The sequence below is a fragment of the Onychomys torridus genome, chromosome 14 (assembly GCF_903995425.1).
Source record: "Onychomys torridus chromosome 14, mOncTor1.1, whole genome shotgun sequence".
Taxonomy (NCBI): Eukaryota; Metazoa; Chordata; class Mammalia; order Rodentia; family Cricetidae; genus Onychomys; species Onychomys torridus.
Genome location: NC_050456.1, coordinates 72,741,697 through 72,757,267, shown reverse-complemented (window position 1 = coordinate 72,757,267; position 15,571 = coordinate 72,741,697). Strand labels below are relative to the sequence as shown.

Genomic DNA, 15,571 nt, shown 5'->3' with positions numbered 1-15,571 from the left:
GGCCCCAGAGTCCACCCTGCATGGACCTGAGGGGAGGAACTGACCCTTCCCCGGGAGCTGCTGGATCTGTACACAGTGGAGCTTTCCCATTCTGACTGAGGGTTATTTTAGACCTAGGCATGCTCCCTGTGGACAGGGTCTGCAGCTACCCCACCTTTGCGTTCCTCAGTCAGCCTAGGAAGGTCTGAGTGAATGGAAGTGTAAAGATGCTGATCTTGGGCTGGAGAGATGGCTCAGAGGTTAAGAGCACTGACTGCTCTTCCAGAGGTCCTGAGTTCAATTCCTAGCAACTACATGGTGGCTTACAACCATCTGTACTGAGATCTGGTGCCCTCTTCTGGCCTGCAGTCATACATGCTGTATACATAATAAATAAATCTTAAAAAAAAAAAAAAAAAGATGCTGATCTTTACCCCTTGCCGGGTGTCTGTGTAGGTCGTCTGTTGTTGCTGTAGCAGTAATCACACACTTGGCGAATGCAAAAGAGAACACAACTTTATTCTCTCACAGTTTTCTTCTTTCACAGTCGTGGGGGGACAGGGCTAAAGTCAGCATGTTGGCTGGGTGGGCTGGTTCTTTCTGGAGGTTGCACAGAGGACGTCTGTCTGCATTCTTTCTTCTCCAGCCTCTAAGGGGGCCTTCAGTCCTCTGCTTGTGGCCCCTTCCTCATCCCTCTGACCTCTGCTTCAGCCTTCACATGTTCCAGCCTTCCTAAGTCCCTGCTTCGAAGGACCCCTGTGATCATTTTGCTCCCCCTGCCCCAAATACTTGAGGATCAGTTTAATCTCCAGATCCTTAGCTTCATTGCATCGGCATGGTCCCTGCTACCATTTCCCCGGGCATTTCCCGGGGCATCCTTGTGAGCCGTGGGTCAGGCAACCAGATGATCTTTACGGTATCAGACGGTTGGTCAAGAAGCCAGGCTTCTTGTCTTGCTGCTGTTTCAATTCTGCCAGAACAGTTGGAAGAGTTCTTTCCTGTTGTGGGATATGGGCATGAGACTTCTGGGAGTGCATCATTTATAATGTTCCCAGACCCTGGTCTTTAAAAGCCGGCCCGCAAAGACATAAATCAGTGGGTTCAGGCAGCTGTTGATGAAAGCAAAGAAGTTGGCCAGCTGCAGGCCCAGGTCTGTGAATTCCTTCCAGGCACAGTTCTGGATTGCTTTCACCTGGACCAGGAAATCCAGGAAGGCAAAGAAGTGGTAGGGGGCCCAGCAGACCAGGAAGGAGGCCACCAGTGTGAGGATCAGCCCTGTCGTCTTGCTGCCCTTGGGACCCCCACACCTGGTCCTACTGGCCTCCTTCTGCCCTCTCAGGGATGCCAGGATGTGATAGTTGAAGAAGATGATGGCAGCCAATGGGAGGAAGAAACCCAAAATGTTCAACTCCACCATCCTTACAAAATGCCAAGTCTCGTGGGGAAAAAGCAGGATGCAGGCAGAGATGTTCAGGTCGGGGACGACTTTGACAGACCGCAGAAGGAATGTGGGGATGCTCAGGAGGCCCCCTGCCATCCAGATGAGCAGACAGGTGGCTCTGGCTTGCCGCCGCCGCCGGTATCCCCGGCTGGTCATGGGGTATACCAGCAACCTGTAGCGGTCCTGACTGATGGCCACCACCAGGAAGATGCTGATGAACAGATTGGCCTTGATGATCCCGCTGACTACCCGGCAGAGGCCAGTTCCAAAGGGCCAGTTGAAATGGTTCTCGATGTTCTCCGCCCAGAAGGGCAGGCCCAGGACGAACACCAGGTCAGAAGCTGCCAGGTTAGCCAGGTAGATTTCTGCTATGGTTAAGCGGTGCTGGCTCCGCCGCCGCCGAGGCAGGAGAAAGAAGGACAGGACTAAGAGGTTCCCCAGGAGGCCAAAGAAACAGATGGTGATGACAAACCCTGGTAGCACCCTATACAGGAGGCCCCAGGCTTCTGGAGCACCCTCGCAGGAGGTGATGTTGGGAGGGGCCCGCTGGCTTTGGTTAGAGGGCTGCAGCTCCAACAAGGCCTGGGACTCCATCCACAGTGACCTGAAATGGACAGAGTAAAGAATACAGGTCAAACCCAGCCTGTGGTCTGTTCCAGACAATAAAGTTTTATTGGCACACAGCCGTGCTCACTGCTTATGTAATAGCATCTTGGACTACTTTCGTGCTATGGTAGCACAGAGCAGAGTGGGGCAGAGTGGGGCAGAGCGGGTGCGGCACAGGCTGTCTGGCCTGCAAAGTTGACAGTATTTGCTACCTGTTCCTTTAGAGGAGGAGAGGACTGACCTAGGTTTTTTTTTTTTTTTTTTTTTTTTTTTTTAAAGATTTATTTATTTATTGTGTATACAGTGTTCTGTCTGCACATATCCCCGCAGGCCAGACAAGGGCACCAGACCTCATTACAGATGGTTGTGAGTCACCATGTGGTTGCTGGGAATCGAATTTGGGACCTCTGGAAGAACAGTCAGTGCTCTAAGCCATCATGTCCTAGTTTAAAAGAGGGAACTAGTAGGGGCTGGAGGGAAGGCTCATTGGTTAAAAGCACTGTACTGGCTGGTTTTGTGTGTCCTCAGCTGAGGAAATGCTACCATGAGATCCAGCTGTAAGGCATTTTCTCAATTAGTGATCGTTGCGGGGAGGGCCCAGCCCATGGTGGATCGTGCCATCCCTGGGCTGGTGGTCCTGGGTTCTATAAGAGAGCAGGCTGAGCAAGCCACGGGGAGCAAGCCATTAAGCAGCTCCCCTCCATGGCCTCTGCATCAGCTCTTGCCTCAGTTTCCTGTCCTGTTTGAGTTCCTGTCCTGACTTCCTTCAGTGATGGACTATGATGGGAAGTGTAAGCCAAACAAACCCTTTCCTCCCCAACTTGCTTTTTGGCCATGGTGTTTTGTCACAGCAATAGAAATCCTAAGACCAGCACTGACTGCTCTTGCAGAGGATCAGTGTTTGAGTCCCAGCAATCCCATGGCCGCTCACAACCATCTGTAACTCCAGTCCCAGAGGATTCAACACCCTTTTCTGTTCTCCACAGGCCCTTCATGAGCATGCTGTCTGTACATACATGCAGGTAAAACACCCATACACAGAAAATCAAAATGAAGGGGGGAAAGTTTCCAAGACGGGACAAGGCCAGGCATGGTGGCGCATGCCTTTAATCTGAGCACTTCACAGGCAGAGACAGGTGGATCTCTGCAAGTTCAAGGCCAGCCTGGTCTACATAGTGAGTTCCAGGACAGACAGCTGCAGGTACAGAGAAGGACCTGTCTGAACACACACACACACACCACACACACACACACACACACACACACACACACACACACACACACACACACACACACACACACACACACACACACACACAGAGACGAAGCCCAAACCATAATCTGAGTATTATGGCTCATGCCTGCAAACCCAGAATTGGAGAGCCCGAAGCAGTATTGGACTACACTGGGAGACTGTCTCAAAACAAGAAACAGCCATTCCTCCAAACCAGAAACAGACCCAAACAGACCGGACACAGGATACAAATTCTCTTTAAAATGAAGGTTTGTAGCCTGCCCATTCTGCGAGTTCATATGTTAGACGAACATTTTCTGTCTGTTGTCTTTTGCTAAGAGGCATGATCTCTGTTTGCATTTACCGGTCCTAAGAGGAGACAGATGGCTATAGACTTACCCAGACAGAAAAGGGAAAAGCTCGCAGCTTCAGCTGAGATTTGATGGCGACAGCTGTCTCGGGAGCTTTCTGTACGGGGCAGCTCTCTGCACTTACGCTGGTCTTAAATGAAACCACCTCTCTTCCCATGATGTCACAGGGGATTACCCAAAAAGTGAGTCTTTCGAGCCAGAGGAGGCTGGGGTTGGAGGAGTCTTGGCGTCACCTTCTCTTGGCACTTAGGGATAGTAGGAGGTTCTTCAACAACTTGGCACTTTCTCCTCTGACATTTGTGGCCTGCTGATTTTGCCTAACTACTGTGTGTTGGCAAATAGGTCCCACAGACAGTTCGGCATGGCCAACACCCCCAAAGCTCACCCCTGTCGGTATACTGAGTGATGGCTTGGGCCATTCCCTTTGGCTCCAGGAGGTCTGGGATTTGGCTACAGGTTTTCGGGAGCACACTAGCACATCCCCTCTTGAATCTGAGTGGCGAAAGACACATAGCCAAGAATCCATCAGTGTGGACTCCGTTGTACAAACAGTGAGCTCAGAAAAGGTTTGACTCACCCAGGGCTCGGAGTTGAGTAAGATCAGCCGAGCTGTTCCTAATCCTTTCTGGCGGCTCTGGGTTTGGTTTTGGTGTGAGTTGGCATCCACCAAGCTGAACTACCTGAGGCCTGGCTTTCAGAGAGGCAGGAATTCTTGACCTTCGTTAAGAGCTGGGCGCCAGGATCCTCTGCCTCTGGCCAGCCGTCTCTCTCCATTCCTCCGGCTGTCTCGTTCTGCCCTTCCTGCTGGAAACCACTCAGGTTTGTGGCTGGAACTCTGTTTCCAGAGGTGGGTCCAACTCACCCAGACAAAGATGCTTATGCTGTGCCTGCATCTGGCCTCTCTCCCTCTTCTATTTTTTTCTTTCTGCTTCCATGATTTCACAACCCTCGGCAACATTTCCAGATGTTTTCTCTTGGTGCCAGGGGTCGTGAAATCATGGACAGAAAGAAGAAAATAAAAGAGAGAGCGAGCTGGAACCTGTGAGACGTTCCCTTGCCTTCCCCTTGGGCCATACCACTCCCCATGGGTGGGGCATTGTGAGCCAGCCGGGGTTCAGCAGGTGCGTTGTATTCTCCTAGGGCTGGCTTAGCCAGAGAAAAGCACAAGCCGTGGGCTTTTCTACTTGGCAGTGTAGCCAGGCCTTGCTAGCCAGTGTTGGCTTGCCCTTGATCCCACAGAGTCTTGACTGGACCATGGCTGAGAAGCATCTGTCCTGGGGACATGTCCCCCTGCCTAGCCCTGACCTGCTCTCAGCAGGGACCTTAACTAGTTCTGGTGGGATGAGGAGGGGCCTCATCTCAGCTTCTCTGACCCAGAAGATATGTCGACATGTCTGTCCTCAGGAATGAGAACAGCCAAGGGCAGAAGTCCAAGTTGGGGTGGGACTGGACCCACAAGCATTATGAAGGCTGATGAAGCTGGGCTTTGCAGAATAAATCTAAGGTGTCTGGCTCAGGGCTGGGGCCACCCTGGCTAGGAAGGAAAGGTTTTGAAAAACAGGCTTATCCTCATAGTGGTGGGAAGCTGGCCTAGGGTCAGGTCCTTTTGTCTTGGGTAACGGATGATGGGAGAGGTAAATGTGGGAGCCAAATGAGTGTAAGAAGGCCCTCTCCATGAGGGTCTTCTGCCTTTTCTGTGTGGGCTCCATCTGTAACTCCCACATGTGTAGTCAGGGCTGGCTCATCCACACAGACTGGTTGAGTTATCTTCATTGACTCAGTCCCCTGGGTTAAAAAAAAAAAAAAAAAAGCCAGGACATAGAGGAGAACCTGACCAATTGATGCTTCTAGATAGGTCCTCAGGCTAGCTGGGCATCTCTCCTCCTTGGGACACAGAGACTGAATCATGCATGAAGACTCTCCACAGAATGTCAGTCCTGGCACTTGAGATGCATGAGACCAGTTTTCAGTTCCCTAGTTGCTGCTCTCCTCACTAGTCCTGCATGGTGGGTTCTCTACCCTTTACTGGTGCTCTAGACAGGCATCTGCCTGCCAGATGCCACAAGATCTCCTCCACTCCTATCACACAATACCTCTACCTCCATCCAAGGTGAAGACGATGGAGAGAAAAACACACAAACCATGGTGGGGTATGCTTCTTTTGAGGTGATATGCCCTGCTCTCCTCAGAGCCCAGCCCTCACCTTTGTTCAAGGTTGGTGGTTGTGGTAGTTTGAAAGAAGATGGCCCCCAAAGGGAGTGGCACTATTAGGAGTTGTGGCCTTGTTGGAGGAAGTGTGTCACGGTAGAGGTGGGCTTTGAGATCTCCTATGCTCAAGCTACACCCAATGAGATAGTTCAGTTCCTGTTGCCTGTGGATCAAGATATAGGACTCTCATCTCCTTCTCCAGCACCATGTCTGCCTGCATGCCGCCATGCTTCCCACCATGCTAATAATGGACTAAACCTCTGAAACTGTAAACCAGCCCCAATTAAATGTTTTCCTCCATAAGAGTTGTCATGGTCATAATGTCTCTTCACAGCCATAGAAACCCTAACTTAGACAGTGGCTATCCACCTTCCAGGCACAGGTTAGGAACCTCACACAGCACGGCTGTGACTAAGGACTAGAAACTCTTCTTTCTTTCCTTCATTCATCCTGTTAGATGAATGTTCAAGACATATGTGGATGTTCCAGGACAATGGCCCCACTCCTGGAGTTCACAGCCCCTCTAATGTCTTGCTGAGACAGACACCTGGAGACACTGTGAGTGAGCAGACAGCTAGGTTTTCTGATGTTTCTAAGACTCACCATGAGAACCTGAGACAGTGTCCTTCTGTTCCTTTCTCCTGTTCAAACCTCATCCATCGTCTTGGTCTCCTACATCCCTTATACCCAGCACCAGGTTGAGGAATACAGGGACATTTGGATACCTTCAGGGGATGGTTGTGAGTGTGAGAGCATCTTGATGACTGGGACACCTGCAACTATCCTGAGGTAGGGGGCTCTGGGCTGTGCCCTGGGGTGAGAAGATGCCCACTAGAGGGTGGAAGCTGGGCCAGGGTTCCATGAACTAAGGGAGTTTACAATGAACCCGCCTATGCTCTTGGGCCCTGTATTGAGCTACTTGGAAAAGCACATGGGGACTTCCAGGCACTCCTCAAGGGAGTCTCAACCCTGGCTCCCGTCCTCAAGAGGAAACTTCTCCAAGGCCCTATCTGAAGGTACTCCTAACCTGGACGATCAGCTCTATGTCTTTACTTTCTGGAATCTAAGTCATTTCTACCCTGTTGACACTGTCTCCAGCAGAAACAAAGGCAGGGTGATGGTCTTCAAAGCCATCTGTGGTAGCCTCTACTGCTTGTGAGCACATCTCTCACAGGCTCCGTCTGCCTGAATCACCCAGATAACCCTCCAGATCTCCTCAATGGTGTCAGGGCTGTCACACCCCTCACACCACAGGGCCTCTGAACTGCTGGTTCCCTCTGCCTGGAGCAGCCTTCCCAGGAAGCCACATGCTCAGCCACCCCTTCAGGTCTTCCCATTACCCACAAACCATCTCCTGATGGAACCATTTTAGAGCTCCTTCTCCTCTGCCCTGTCTTCCTGGCCCTTCGTTCCCCCTGTCACTTTCCACATGTTCCACACACACGTGTTAGCTCTCACTTGACGACAGGGTGTGAGTTCTCCTGGCAAGTAAGTGGGTTTATCTCCTTGTATTAAGGTCACAGGCTCAATGCCTATCACCAGGCTGATGCATTGTGGGTGCTCAGGATTTGTTGAGTGAATTCAGAAACTATTTATTTATACCTAATAACAGCAACATTTGTCCTAGGTCAGTAAACATGTCCTAGACCACTTGTGCCAGGCACAGTGTGCACACTAGGGGTGCAGAGGTGACTCAGTCCTCTCCCTTGTCAGAACTTTCCCTCTTCCTACAGAAAGCTGGAGGAAAGCCCAGGCCACCCCAGAAGGCCCCGACATACAGTCAAGTGTTTCTGGTCTCCCTGAACCAAGCCATGCCACTGTGCCTCTTTCTGGGTGGCAGATTATTTGACCTCAAGACAAGACTCTGGTTTGGGGGGCTCTGATTTGGATGTCAGGGTAGGAGGTGTGAGACATGGAATCGTTTCCCCAGGACCTCAAGCCTCACTCTGTCAGGCCCAGCAGGGCATCTGGACTTGTTTTCCATGCTTCCTGCAGGAACTGGGGTCCTCAGTTGCAGATTGGTCACCGTGGGGTCAGAGCTGCAGGCCATGCCCCAGGGGGCAACTGGGGCTGGGTTCTCCTAGCAGGGGCTACTTCATTTTTCACCATTGCACATGACTGTGGTCTGTCAGCTCAGAAGGGCTACATGGCTGTCTCCCACCGTCTTAGTTAGGGGTACTATTGGGGAGGAAAGGGTTTATTTGGCTTATACTTTTCCATATCTGTTCATCATCAAAGGAAGTCAGAACAAGACAGGAACCTGGAGGCAGGAGTTGATGCTGAGGCCATGGTGTGTGTGTGTGTGTGTGTGTGTGTGTGTGTGTGTGTGAGAGAGAGAGAGAGAGAGAGAGAGAGAGAGAGAGAGAGAGAGAGAGAGATGCTTACTGGCTTGCTCCCCATCGCTAATTAAGGACATGCCTTATAGGCTTTCCTGTATCCCAGTCTTATGGAGGCATTTTCTCGTTGAGGCTCCCTCCACTCAAATGACGTTAGCTTGTATCAAGCTGACATAAAACTATCCAGCATTAGGACATGACCTAAGCATGACTAAGGTCAGCCTTAGAAGAGCAAATGCTATTACTGTCCCACTGGGGGAGCCACATGGATGACACTGTGGAAAAGCAGCATCCCCAGGAGGCTCAGAACCCCACCTCTGTCATGTTTTAGCATTGTCTACAAAACAGCAGCATTTCCCTAAGAGCCTGGTCACTGAGCTGCCAGCTGAGAGGTGCAGCTTTTAACTTCTCTTTAACCTGCTTCGAGACACCTGCCCAGGGAGCTGGGGGGAGGGAGGAAGTGGGCTAGCACAGGTTCTGGATCTGCAAAGATGGGTGTGCAAACCCAGCAGTCCCAGGCCTATGCTCCTGGACCTGGGAGCCTGGGATGGCCTCTGACATGCTATGTGACCTTGAGAAAGGCTCCAATCACTTTCACTTGGTGAAATCTGCAAAACTCAGTTGGCTGGCACGTGCTAGTCTTTCTCAAGATGCTTTCCTTCCACGCTTGGGAAGGGATTTTGGGACTGTGGCAGCTGGAGGCCCTAGGGGGACTCTTCACTACTCCCTCAGATCCTTGTGGCTATGGTTACTCTTTGTACTCACAGGCTCGTGGCACATCGCTCTAGTATACGTCCCCTCCTTCTCTCTGACTCTGGGCCCTCCTCTCTCTTGGAATGGTGACAGTTATCTGACCCAGGGCCCACTCTGCTCCAGTATAACCTCACTTTAACCTCTTACTTCTGCCAAGCTGCTGTAGTCAGTGGACCCGCACTGTGGACTTCCTTCCACGTGGATGTGTGCTTTCCTGGGAGATGCACGGGATCCCTCAGCAATAGTGATCTCACCCAGTTGTCACAGCACCCGGCTCCTTACTTTCCTAGATGAGAAAATGCAAGCGGAGGAGCTAACAAACCTCACCCAACTTCCTCCAGCCATGAAGTGTGAGCTAAGATGTGAGCCAAGAGCCCGGCCCAACGTCTGGACAGCTCCTGTCTCGCTGACACCACCCTCTGCAGTTTTCCAAACCCCCCTTTCAGAGTCATACCCTCTCCTGGAGATGTTTGCTTAGAGAATTAACTTTTCATATTGCAGTTAGGGAAACTGAGGCCAAATCCAGGGGAGAGAACAGGAGCGAAGTGGCCAGCCCGGGTCATGTGGGGACATCTACAACTGTCACATCTCAGTGGGAAGCAGGTGAGAGAAGCCAGACGCCATTGGCACTCACCCATGAGTATGCCGACATGAGATATCCGAGTGAGGCACAAGGAGAGACAGAGATGAGTGGGTACCAGAAGTTGTGAGATGGAAAGAATCCGAGGCGACAGCTAATGAATCTGGGATTTCACTTTGGGATGATGAAGATGTTCTGGAATTAAATAGTGGCGGCGGTTGTGCAATTCTGTAAATAACTAAAAGCTGAAACAGGGGAAGTAAATGTAGGGCATATGGATTACATCTCAACAAATTTATATGAGTGTGTCAGCGTAAAGTCACATGTTTCCCCACTCACAATGGGACTTCATTTCAACAAACTCATCATCAATTGAAAACACTATGAATGTGCTATACATCGATGCCATGCAATGTCTCAGCCTGGTAGCACAGCTCCATAGTATGTGTCGTTTCCCCCCATGACTATGACTTTGGAGCTGCTCCTGGGCTGTGGTATCTCTGCCCAGTGCAGAGAGATACTCAGATGTATCACTAGCCTGGGAAAAGAGTCTGACTGGACAGTCAAACCTGGTGCTATCGTAAAGTTGAAAATTTCTAAGTAGAACAATTGTAAATGGGGGATCTCTGTACTCATGATGTCTCCAAGACAGTTTGTTGATTGTCGTATGAGCAGGCCAGGCCCTGGTATAGAAGTAATTCATGGGAGAAGCTACCTGGAGGTCCTTTCTGTGGTACTTGGCAGTTCTTGCTGGTTTAGTCCTGTACACTCCAGAGTCATTGGAGCTCCCTAATGCCCTTCTTAAGAACTGTGGACCCCAGGGAGTTCCTGACCTTGCTGACTTCCATGGGGAGAGGTGAGGTCTGGTGTGGTGAAGATGAAGCCCTTACTTCTCAGCTCTGTGTGAAACACTCCATGGGCCTGCTTGACCTAAGCCTGGTCTCAGCCAAAACCCACAAACTTAAGCTTCCAGCCATTGTTCTTGCCAAGTCCTGACCACTGTTGCCCATCCCTGACTCCTATATCCTCCCTGGACCTGGATGAGGGATCAGGGTTGTGTGAGGCTTGGCAATGAAGTCAGAGACTGGGTAGCAAAGAGACAAAGGCCTATACTACTGAGTTCTAGGAAGCAGAGTCTTCACATTCTGAACTATGAAGCCTGTGTTCAGTGGTTTCCTAAATCAGGGAGCCATCATCCATGGCCTAGTGTGAGTTCCTATGGGGTCACCTGCGAGCCATCATCCACAGGCTGGTGTGAGTTCCTATTGGATCATCTGGTATATATACATATACACACACACTCACATCTCTCTATCATCTCTCTATCATCTCTCTATCTCTATCTATCTATCTATCTATCTATCTATCTATCTATCTATCTATCTATCTCTTCACTTGGCCTTGACTGCCCTGGCAGAGCAGATAGATGCAGACTTCCTGCTCTTGACTGATTTCCTGAGGCTGCCAGGAACTCTGCCCATGGATCTTACTTCCTGAAGCCCAGAGAGGAGCCTGTGTAGTGGAAGAAGGGTGAATAGTCCCACGTGTAGATTTGACTTTTGAGATTCTAGCCTTAGCCCCTGGCTTCCCTCAGGATTATAACATGTTTGTGCCCTAAGTGGGTGGTTTGTAGTGCCAACATCTTTATCCCCTGGAGCAGGATTCTCCCTCGGGCACTTCAGAGGTGGGGGACTGAGTGTGGGGTGTAGGCTGACAAGAGGAATGTCACCTAAGGAGAAGTGGAATGTCTTCTGAGACCTGCCTAGGCATTGGAGCCCAGCGTAGTGTAGCTGGAGGGTAGAGAATGGGTGGGATAGAACAGACAGAGCCAGTGGGATAGACAGGGGCCAGATTACCAAGGGTCTTGCAAGCCATATGTGAACATGTAGCTTTATTCCAAGGGGGATGGGCCAAATCAAAGGTTTCCTTGTGGAGAGTGTCCTCACCATCACCATCACCACCATAATCACCACCACCATCACCACCACCATCACCACCATAAATCACCACCACCATCACCAAACCAATCACCACCTAATCACCACCCATAATCCCAACCACCATCAACCACCACCATCACCAACACCACACCCCATAATCACCACAATCACCACCACCATCACCACCACCACATCTACCACCAACCATCACCACCATAATCACACCATAATCACCCACCACCATCACCCCACCATCACCACCATAATCACCACCATAATCACCACCACCATCACACCCACAATCACCACATAATCAACCACCACCATCACCACCACCATAATCATACCACCACCATCACCACCATAATCACCACCACCATCACCACCACCATCACCACCATAATCACCACCATAATCACCACCACCATAATCACCACCACCATCACCACCATAATCACCACCACCATCACCACCATAATCACCACCACCATCACCACCACCATCACCACCATAATCACCACCACCATCACCACCATAATCACCACCACCATCACCACCACCATCACCACCACCATCACCACCACCATCACCACCATAATCACCACCACCATCACCACCATAATCACCACCACCATCACCACCATAATCACCACCACCATCACCACCACCATCACCACCATCACCACCACCATCACCACCCACCATCACCACCACCATCACCACCACCATCACCACCATCACCACCACATCACCACCACCATCACCACCACCATCACCACCATCAATCACCACCACCATCACCACCACCATCACCACCACCATCACCACCATCACCACCATCACCACCACCATCACCACCATAATCACCACCACCATCACCACCACCATCACCACCATAATCACCACCACCATCACCACCACCATCACCACCACCATCACCACCACCATCACCACCATCACCACCACCATCACCACCATCACCACCACCATCACCACCATAATCACCACCACCATCACCACCACCATCACCACCACCATCACCACCACCATCACCACCACCATCACCACCACCATCACCACCACCATCACCACCATCATCACCACCATAATCACCACCACCATCACCACCACCATCACCACCATAATCACCACCACCATCACCACCACCATCACCACCACCATCACCACCACCATCACCACCACCATCACCACCATAATCACCACCACCATCACCACCACCATCACCACCACCATCACCACCCTCTACAACAGCTTCATCACCATCATTTCTGCACTACCGCCATCATTGCCACCATCACCACCATTATTAGCATCATCCCTGCATCATCGCCATCACAGATGATACACATTCTGTCAAGTATGTACCAGACACTCTCCTACATGAACCCTGTTGGTAGTTCTGACTTGACTGATACCATTGCTCATTCCAATTTTAAAGTTACCACAACATGGATGAGAATCAAATGGGGGCCCAGGGCAGAACCAGAATGGTACTCCACATCTCCCCGACTCTGAAACCTGAGTTCCCAAGAGCTGGTCTTCACGATCACCGCCTCCTGGGAGTATAGTCTTGAAAAATGTTGTTGCTATTGAATGAGGAATGAGAATTAGGAGATAGCTAATATTGGAGGTGAGAAGCAGTAAGACATGATGATCGGTCATAGAAAGACCCAGAAACATCAAGGGGGCAGAACCTGAAAGGAATGGTTATCCATTCAGGAATGAACAAGATGGGGGTGCAGTGAACACTGAGCCCTAGGTTTCTGGAATGGATGGACAGAGCAGTGCTGTTCAAGGAGTCACAGAATGAAGTCTTGTTGATGAATGAATGAATGGAAACATGGAGAATGGAGCTGGTACCCGAATGGAATGCATTGAGATCTCCATCACGGGGAATATACACGCCATGGCTTTTCATCTTGATACCATACAGGAGGCTCTTGTTTAGAGGTGGAGATCAAATGAAAGTTTCATAGAAATGAATGATTGGACTTGGCCATCCCTGGCACTCTCTGATAGGGAATCTGAAAGGGGTTTGGTAATGAGCTGTCTGTAGGAAAGTAGTGCAGGGGAAAACATCCAAGATGCATTTTCTGAAAAGTTCTATATTTAGTGTACTTGAGAGTGCATATTTCAATGGATATTAATAATTATACAAATTGTGTTTTGTGTGTCATGTCCCCCCTCCCCTTCTAACTCATAAGGATACCCTTGGAGACCACTGATCTTCTCCATGACAGAAGCTTCAGGACCTGCCAGAGTCAGTATCCCAGAGCCAGAGCTCAGGGGTTCAGGAAGGTATGATGACACAGGCAAACACTATGTAAGATTCATCTGTTTATTCCAATGCACAGAAGAGATGGGTGTTCACACGGAGCGCTCCCCACTCATCGGCGCCCCACCCACTTCCTCTGCACAAGCTCTCTGGGTCTTCCACAGGACAGCATTTCTCTTCAGGGTGTCCACACAGAGACCCAGGTGCAGACCTTCAGCCACCCTGAGGATCCCAGGCTGTGGCCAGCTGTGTTCCTGGAGGCCACAGTCCACCAACATCTCCTCTGAGAACTGGGCCCTGCTTCTCATTTACAGTACGGGCAGGGTTGGGTTCCACTCTAGCACAGAATCCTAACATTCGCTTCATACCTGTCGTCTGTTTCCCTTTTCCGGCTACAAGTATTAGGTTTACTGGAGGAGGGCCAGGGAGGATGGGGTGGAAAAGGCATTTCCCGGAATCTTCTCTGTTAGGAAATTCAAAGTCAGATTGGTTGGGATTCGAGGTTTATCCCGAGCCCACCCTATCCCTCGGTAAGCGCTCCCTTGGCTCCAGCCTAGCCAGAAACACCACTGACTTCTGCTCGCTCCCTGAGACTCCACAGCTCCTGGGCTATTGAGTGGCCAGGTGCTAAGTGGCTTGGTGTTGGAGACTGTGTGGTGTGTTCTTCCTATCTCCCCAGGGGCTTGGAGTACCGTTAGTCACAGGGATGGGTCTGTAACCACACTGTTATAGTTCGAGTCTGCAATTTCCCCTGCCCTCGTCCATGTTTTGAGCTCATCTTCCCTGACTGCTGGCCCTATTTGGGGAAGCTATGGGACCTCTAGGAAGTCAGACCTAGTTGGTGAAAGTCACTAGGGGCACTTTGAAAGTCATATCCTGCCCCTGGTCTCAGTTGTGTCTCCGTGTGCTGGTCCACACTGATGTAAGAGGTTTCTGTCACGTGCTCTGGTGACCACACTGTCTCACACTGCTACAGTGGACCGAAACCTTTTTGACACTGCGAGATGAAATAAACCTTTTCTCTCTATTAAGCTGCTTTCGTCGGGTAATTTGTCACAGCTATGAGAAAAGTAACTGGTATGGACACATGGAAAAAAGAGACACCCATGAAAGGTTCTAGAACTGGGAGTATGGTGTCTGTCACCTGAGTCTCTGGCAGGGTTGCTGGGACAACTGTCACCACTGACAAACAGAGCCCAGTCAAGACCCTTGGACTAGGCTCTACTGGGGAGCCCACTGGCCCTGAAGCCATCTGGAGCGGCTGTCCTTGAGTCCTTGGTGGAAGACCCGTTCAGTGTGCAGGTGTGCGGTTCCTCCCCCAGGGGGTGTTTCTCAAGTCAGAGTTCCCAGGCAGCTCAGCCCACCCCTGCCTTCACTCATGAGGCAATCTGTGGTCAGGTAAGGAGTTGGGCCTGGAATCAACGTCCTGGCTTAAGTGACCTAGGGTGGGTCAGCTGCCCTTTGTGAGCCGCTCTCAAATAAACCAGTGACTGGCACCCCTTGGTCACTGAGACAGGGACCCTGCGAAGCAGCCTGGACTCCCCTGGACAGCGACCAATTTGCGGCCAGGCTGTGAGCTGTGGCTTTCCTGGGCAGATCCCATTAGAATTCTTTTTCTTTGTCTCAGGGCAACACAAACACTTGCCCTCTCCCGCCCTCCCCACGTGCCAAATGCCTATTGTGTGTGCATGGGGGTGGGGTACTGGGAGGGAAAGGCAGACGCCAGTGAGGGCCTCAGACACCTGCAGGCACATCCTGCGTTTTTCAACACTTCCCCACAGGGTAGTTCCTGAGCCTCAGTGACTTTCTCTGTGGCATCGCTCTCTT

At 50.9% G+C, this 15,571-nt stretch overlaps 1 protein-coding gene across 1 annotated transcript; it reads right to left on the bottom strand.

Moving 5' to 3' along the window:
• Positions 1-1,015: 1,015 nt before the first annotated feature.
• Positions 1,016-2,014, bottom strand: Bdkrb1 (bradykinin receptor B1). The gene has a single exon (XM_036206508.1). It carries the CDS (start codon positions 2,012-2,014, stop codon positions 1,016-1,018), a length of 999 nt encoding a protein of 332 aa, XP_036062401.1.
• Positions 2,015-15,571: the final 13,557 nt, after the last annotated feature.